The sequence below is a fragment of the Leiobunum rupestre genome, chromosome 3 (genome assembly GCF_980474605.1).
Source record: "Leiobunum rupestre chromosome 3, qqLeiRupe1.1.hap1, whole genome shotgun sequence".
NCBI lineage: Eukaryota > Metazoa > Arthropoda > Arachnida > Opiliones > Sclerosomatidae > Leiobunum > Leiobunum rupestre.
In genome coordinates, this window is record NC_143386.1 from 58,660,024 (window position 1) to 58,668,346 (window position 8,323).

General features: G+C 37.5%; 1 protein-coding gene across 1 annotated transcript; it reads left to right on the top strand.

Moving 5' to 3' along the window:
* The first annotated feature begins 4,374 nt into the window (after nt 1-4,374).
* Nucleotides 4,375-8,323, top strand: LOC149953201 (acetylcholinesterase-like). The gene is made up of 4 exons (XM_090169819.1): nt 4,375-5,181; nt 5,247-5,661; nt 5,733-6,015; nt 7,995-8,323. The coding sequence occupies exons 1-4, from the start codon at nt 4,375-4,377 to the stop codon at nt 8,206-8,208; spliced, it is 1,719 nt and encodes a 572-aa protein (XP_090025945.1). The 3' UTR covers nt 8,209-8,323.

The following is an 8,323-nucleotide window of genomic DNA, read 5'->3' on the forward strand; positions in this document are numbered from 1 at the left end:
CTGGGACGTTTAATCGCAGTTGCTTTACTGTATTAGAATGTCCGCGCGATTACCTTTCTTCTACAATGAATGCTGCAATCAAATTGCAGAGAAGAGATTGAATATTTCTATTAAATCCAAGGGCGCTTCCTAAGGAAATTATATTTAATAACCTTCAAATTAAAGAGGAAATTTTGACCACAAACCCAAATTTCAATTACGTTTAGAAGGAATAGAACACCCATTTTATGATTTCCCATTTCGCTCGGTATTGTATTTGTTATACGTAATACCATAAGTCTATCATATTATTCTATAAGTTTGTCCCTTTGGGGAATATTTTACATCGCAAGAAGAAAATCTCCCCCTAGCGAGGCGCTGTCAAAGTCTACGTGTGACGCGTTGCAGGGTTGGCAAAAAACCGGATGGTTTTTTGCTGGTTAAAACCGGGTTTTATAGGTTTAACACGGATTTTTCCAAAAATAATAATATATGCGTTTTTTAACTTATTTCTAGCCCTTTTAAGCACGTAAAAATAGTGAATCGTCGTCTGCTTATAGTTCCTATCTCTCAATTTCTTGTATTTTTGAAATTTTAGGAAAACCCGGATTTTATTGTGGATTTTTTTAAGTAGTTTAAACTAGTTTAAACCGGTTGGATTAAACCGGACTGGTATCCACTTTGCCAACCCTGACGCGTTGACAAGCGGACGCAAAACGGCGACGAAGTCCGTAATGCAGTCCGTCTTGTGAATAGCTCTCAGTAAAGGTTTTGCATGCTAAGAGTAGGAAGTATCACACTTAAGTAATAATATTATACACTTATGGTAATACGAAGAACGAATTGAAGTCTCTGAGACTTAAGATCTGTATGCAGCGCAGGTTTTCAAAACTAAGTTATTTTAGTTACTGAATCAACTATCCGCCTGGTAAACATTTTTTAATTAAAATTTGTTATATGTGCTATAAAACGTCTATAATTAAATATATATTAATAAAATATTTTTTTAATAGTTAATGTAGAGTTTTCCATAATTAAAACCAAAAATGAGTTGCTGTAACAATCAAAAGCTTTAAATATTTTGCATATTGAAATAAACATTTTCTATAATACGATTTGAACCTTTATTCGGTCATTCAACGAGAAAAATATCCAAGCTCTGGAGCCTCGACAATTTAGGTGGTAAAAGTATAAGATATTCAAGGTTCTCTGGGAACTGAATAATTTCTTCTAATTTCTAAATTATTTAAATTTACGTTAAAACAAAATAATAACACATATTATCAACTTTCTACATTATTTAAAATTACGTTAAAACAAAATAATAACACATATTATCAACTTTCTAAATTATTTAAATTTACGTTAAAAAATAATAACACAGATTATCAACTTTCTAAATTATTTGAAATTACGTTAAAACAAAATAATAACACATATTATCAACTTTCAAAATTATTTAAATTTACTTTAAAAAATAATAACACATATTATCAACTTTCTAAATTATTTGAAATTACGTTAAAACAAAATAATAACACATATTATCAACTTTCTACATTATTTGAAATTACGTTAAATCAAAATAATAACACATATTATCCACTTTCTACATTATTTAAAGGTACGTTAAAACAAAATAATAACACATATTATAGAAAAATGCTAGGCTGTGCTGAGGAAAATGGCAAGAATTTGAGAAGATGGTAGGTGGAGTTCCAAGATTGTGGACTTGGGGTAGCCGCTTTCATTTTCCGTCTTCTTAAAAGTATCAATTGTTAAAAAGTCGAAGCCTTTCGTAAAAGTGATCTCCCTAGTTTTAGCCCCTGTTCATTATAATGTATCTTAGGAAGGTGCTATCTTTTCCATTGCCATAAAGAAAATAAGGATTTTTAAGATTCCGACTGCCGAAATGTTCAGTGTCACTTAAATTTTTAAGCTTCGGTTCTTTATTAAATCCAATAATTTTTTCCAATCTTCAAAATTAGATTTCCTACGTATACATGTATAAAATAATAGTAGTCTGACCTAAACAAGTTCTTTATGAAATCAACGGTTTAATGTTTAAATGGTTTTGTACAATTTTGTGAACTGTAAATGAACGTAGATCCTGTTCATCACTTTCAAAGGTGCACATAATCGTTTGAAACATTCGGGCCAAATTACACGTGACTCCACCCCTTCCGTTACGTGTTTCACGTACATCCTTCCGAAAACAGCTCTTTCTATAATTTTTTTACGCTTATCCAACTTGTTAAAAGTAGAAGTATAACACGTTGCTCTTACGTCACAAGACTGAGCTTTGGTAGAATTATCTTAGCACGCGCGATTTGGAATATAGGAAGCTCCTCGTGATTCGAGCGCGCGCTCGTCGTGTTGGAAAAGGTAAATATAGTGACGTAACAACTACATTAAAACAAGAAGGCCATGTTACTTTATAGAAAGAACTATTATCCACACCGTCAAATTTTAAAATGTACGGTTTTAATGCATTTTGAACAGTGGCGTAAGAGCCAGGGGGGGGCAATTGCCCCCAACTTTATGAAAATTTAATTTTATGAAATAAACGTAGGAACAGCTACACCGAGTTCGTAGAGTGTCTTACCCCTCGTATTAAACTGCGGTTCTTCATTTTCTTAAGAAATATTGCTTTGGTGTCAAAATAAACTATAAACTTACTAAAAACTCTTCTATTTATTTAATTATCAATTTAAACTCATTTATAAAATTTTCAAATGAAATAAATACTAAATCTGGCCCGTTTTTTGGGTTTCAATTTCCTTTTTCTTAACGCCAGGGGACTGGCACTATCCCAGGCCACCGGGCTTAAACTGCTTTGGCCCCCTTTCACCCCCCAACGTCTCAAACGTTACTACACCACTGATTTAGAAACTTTCGCCTCCCAACTTCTCCAACGTTCATACACCACTCGACTGTCCCATGGCAAAACCTTTTAACCAACACGAACGTAATTTTCAGATATTTGACTTTTTCAAAAGCTAAGTTATAAGATTTTAACGTGGTTTTTAATGCGAAAATTATAAAATCCAAAACCATTTTTTAAGTCATATATAGTTAAATATTTATGACTTTTACCTGAAACTTTTACAGTACTTTTGTACATGCCTTAGTAATACTGATGCGTAAAAATCTAATTTTTTAAATATTTGTCGGTTATAAGGTTTTGCCATGGGGCAGCCGCACTGATTTAGAACCTTTCGCCCCCAACTTCTCAAACGTTCATACACCACTGATTTAGAAAGTTTGCGATGATATTTTCCGTTAATAGTTATCCCTGAAAAAAAGTAATTGAAAAATGGGTTTAAATTTAACCGAGACTAAATACGGAAATAATTAGTAATTCCCTATTTCTAGCCTCTTAACTATCGACTGTTAAATTTACATAGTACGCGTGGGACGACGATTTCTAAATTCGCACTCGGGGAGGTTACGGAGAATATGGAACGCGCGTGAATAAAAAATCAATTAATTGATAATTCATCTTCGTTGCGAAATTCGGTAAAAGAAACTTTTTCCGCGGTTGTCAACTCCGTTCTCAATTGTCTCTGCGATATTGCTCACTTTCGGTAAGTACTTTATAATTGTAGTTTTCCATTTTATTTTAAAACAATCGTCGTGGCACCGGGTCAACCTTAAAAACTCGCCTTTATTTATGATTATAAAATTTCGTCAGTATGTCGTTCGTTACATTGTACAATTAAATATTTCGTCCGCGTCACATTCCCGCATCGGACACGACTACAACGGCTCGCGCGATCATAATGGCTCGGGGAAATGTGTTAGGGATGTAATTATCCTCCCGTAGGTCAACAGTTTATAAACGCACGTGCAACCGGTAAACTCGTTTCCCAGTAGGACATTTTCGCTTTATCGCTTTAACTTTCTCGAATTCGTTTAAACTTGACAATGCCTTTCGCGAATGTTCATTCTTAAATAGTGACTTTGTAGAGAGGGCTCCTGGGGGAAACGTATAAGCTAGTCTCGGAAAGCGATAACATCTTAACTCCGTCATAAGACGATAGTTTTCTTAGATCTGTTTAATTGAACGTCCAAATTATTAACCCATTTCCCGGAGGTCATACAACTGCTTCGAAAACCATTTCTTTTCAAATTGGGCCACGCGGCAAATGGGTGTCGCCGGTACAACTCAAAGAACAACACATGTGTTTCAGAAGTAGATTATGGAAACGATATCTAGATAAACTTTAACTCGGTTTTCAAGTAGTCTGACTTCTCGAGTAAATTATCTAGTTGATTTGTAATTATTTTCGTAATCCTGCTGCGTGTGTTATCCTTCTCTCACGTCAACGAAGATTCCGAAAACAGTCGATTGAGTATTTCTACTTCCAACCATCATAAAGAACGTAAGGAAAGATGTTTTTACTGCCCATCTTTATGGTGGTTCTACAAATCTCAGAATCGATGAACGAAGGACGTTTCATCAAATACTGCGACACGGTGAGGACAACGTTAGGTTATGTCCGTGGTAAAACGGTCAGTTTAGCTAACGGCAAAACGGTGGACGCCTATCTCGGTATTCCGTACGGTAAATCACCCGTGGGCGAATTGCGTTTCCGATATCCTCAACCCGCGTATTCTTGGGACGGCGTACTAAACGCTACGTCGTTTTCCAACAGTTGTATGCAAAATCCCAACCGCGTCATGAAGATGTTACCAGGGGGAAATCGCATGTTACCGTCCTCGTCTTTCAGCGAAGATTGTTTGTATTTGAACGTTTGGGTGCCCAATTCGCGTATCAATGAGACGAGGACTGTTATGGTCTTCATTCACGGTGGCGGATTTTCCTTGGGGTCTACGTCAACCCCGGGTTATTCCGGACAAATTTTGGCTTCCGAAGAAGATGTTATCGTGGTCTCTTTCAACTATCGACTAGCGTCATTGGGCTTCATGTACTTGGACCACAAAGATTTTGACGCCAACGTAGGACTGTTCGACCAAGTATTAGCTTTGAATTGGATTCGCGATAATATCGAGCAGTTTGGCGGTGACCGCGACTCCGTGACTCTGTTTGGCCAAAGCGCAGGTGCTTGCAGTATCGGCTTTCATCTGATTTCATCCATGTCCCAAGGACTGTTTCGACGGGCTATTATGCAGAGCGGCTCACCCGTCGCTTATTGGAGCGTCAAATCTAAAGAATACATCAAGAATCTCAGCCTAAAAGTAAGATTTTGTTTTGGTACTATTATGGGCGTGTCAAATTATTTGACTCCATTTTTACTACGTAGGTGACCGAGTTCATTGGTTGCGATCCACACAAAGGCAATATGGCAAAAACCATCAAATGTCTTCGTAAGGTGGACGCTAGCGAGTTAATTAACAACGAACCCATCCAAGGTTTCGACGTCTTCACCTTCTGGCCCGTTGTGGACGGTACCTTCCTGAAAGAATACCCCATGGAGTCTTTGAGACGCGGCAACTTCAAGAAAACGGACGTGATGCTAGGCGTCACTCGTAACGAGGGAACTGGTTTCATGACTCTAGCCGTTCCACTCACCTACATCCCGACTGTCAACAAAGTGAAAGGAGATCACGAAGACCTGGTCGAGACCATCCGCTACTTTTTCCCCAACGCTTCTAAAGTGGTTCGTAAGGCCATCGAATACGAGTACACGAATTGGAGAGACCCAGGAAACAGCCAAGGTGAGGAACCACTAACCCTACGACGAGTTCTAAGCCCAGTTCTTATTGTTATCGAACATTTCTTCACCCAGAGGTTCTGAGAAGCGGAGATAAGATAATAGGAGATTATTTTTACGTGTGTGGAATGAACACTATGGCCAGGTTTTACGACAACGCGGCGCAAAACGTCTACAAGTATTACTTCACTTATCGAAGCGAGGCTGTTGATTGGATGGAGTGGTATGGAACCCCGCATACTGAGGAACTAAGATACGTCTTCGGGGATGTTTTCGAGAAAGGCTCGAACTTCACCGAAGAAGATCGCGCTTTTTCTCGAAGGGTGATGCGTTACTGGGCCAATTTCGCGAGAAAAGGGTTTGTTTAGACAAGTGTTTTGATACGTCATACCAAGAAACCATAGACGTACTAGGAACGCGTAATCATAGCTTTAGCCCGTCGTAGAGCCTCCTAATCTATATTTTCAAAATAAGCCCCGCCTTTTTATATTTTCCGCCTGTAGTAACTTAAGTAAACAAAAAAATAAGCGGTCTAAGAACTACTTAAACTAACTAAAAACCTACTTAAAAACCACTTAAAACCAACTCTAATTTCGCTTAATGGAGGACACTTAAAGCCAACTAAAAGCCAACTTAGAGACAACTTGAAAATTAATAACGACAACTTAAGGGCAACTTGAAACCAACTTAAAAATAATATGTAATTTTCTGTATACGTAAGGGTTCGTGCCTTCTTCTAAGAAGTAACGATAGTGGAAGAAGACTCAATAGCTCCGCTTCTTTAAAAAAAAATCGATTAGGAGGCGATCCAGCAAAATTTCCTTTCCTCTGTTCTTGGTACGTCTATGGGTTCTTGGTCATACCATAAGTTAAAGGTTCAATTTTTACTGAAAGGAATTTTTAGAATAGCCACATACTTTAACTGGAATACAGTCATTGTAAAATCGTCATAGAACCGGAGCGTGATAATTTGTTTTAAGTCGCGTATTTTACTCGTTAGAGGTGCATATATCATTGTTTATGACGTCAACTCTCCCTTCACACAAAGCTATCGGTAATTTTTAGTCGAACTAACACGAGTGGTACATAGATTCAGTTATAGACATTTGCTACATAGATTCAATTGTAGACACGTGATACAAAGATTAATTTATAGACGTTTGGTACATAGATTCAACTATAGACATTTGCTACATAGATTCAATTGTAGACACGTGATATAAAGATTAATTTATAGACGTTTGGTACATAGATTCCACTATAGACATTTGCTACATAGATTCAATTGTAGACACGTGATACAAAGATTAATTTATAGACGTTTGGTACATAGATTCCACTATAGACATTTGCTACATAGATTCAATTGTAGACACGTGATACAAAGATTAATTTATAGACGTGCGGTACAAAGATTAAATTGTAGACACGTGATACGAAGACTAAACTAGAGGATTGTAGACCATTCGACCGAAATCCCATTCGTCCGAATGTACCATTCAACCGAATTCCAATCGACCGAAAACCGCGTTTTGCGCGGTTTTCATTCAATATACCGTTAGTGATACATTTTTATATATCGTAGGTTACGTGACGATAGTATATCTAATTTGGACTAAACTATGTCTTAAATATTTATTATTTCGTACCGACGTGTATTCTTAGACCTTTTTCCCTTGAAATTTGATATTTTCCGGGTTTAATTTTGGAAAATAACCTTGATAAGACCCGACTTGAAATAGTTGCCTACCATATCTAACCTAACCCAACCTAACCTAACCTAACCCAACCCAACCCAACCTGAACTAACCTAATCTAACCCAACCCAACCCAACCTAATCTAACCTAACGTAACCTAACCCAACCCAACCCAACCTGAACTAACCTAACCTAACCCAACCCAACCCAACCTTTTCTAACCTAACCTAACCCAACCTGAACTAACCTAACCTAACCTAACCTAACCTAACCCAACCTAATCTAACCTAACCTAACCCAACCTGAACTAACCTAACCTAACCTAACCCAACCTGAACTAACCTACCCGAAGTGAAAACGAACCAGATTTAAATTTCCCATTCCACTGAATCCCGCCATGTTGGGCTATAAACGAAAATACTTTTCGGTTCAATGGGATTCGGTCAAACGGGATTCGGTCCAATAGTATACAACCAACTAGAGACGTGTAGCACATAGATTAAATAATGGAGATTTGGTACATAGTTTCAATTATAAACATTTGGTACATAGATTAAATTGTAGACTTGTGGTACCTAGATTCAATTATAAACATGTGGTCCATACATAAGTTTAAAATCTGGTAAAATGTTTTTGCAGCAATCCCAATGAAGCGTCATCTAAAGATGGTACTCCGGACATGGTGGAAAATGTACAATGGCCAACGTCCAGTTCGCTGAATGGAGAATATTTGGTCTTGTCGCCCAAGTCCCAAGCGGTTGGTCTCAAATTCAGGGAAAAGAAATGCGCTTTCTGGGACCAGCTCGTGCCTTACCTGGACGGAAATCAGCCTCTGGGAAATTCTGTACTCTAAAGAATATCAGACGGCCCTGTCTTTAGTTGCGGTCTTGGTAATTGATTATGAAAAAGCGGGGATTTCTTCATGCAAATTGGTTCGCGTTCCTAGACTGCGATGTACAAACGTTCCT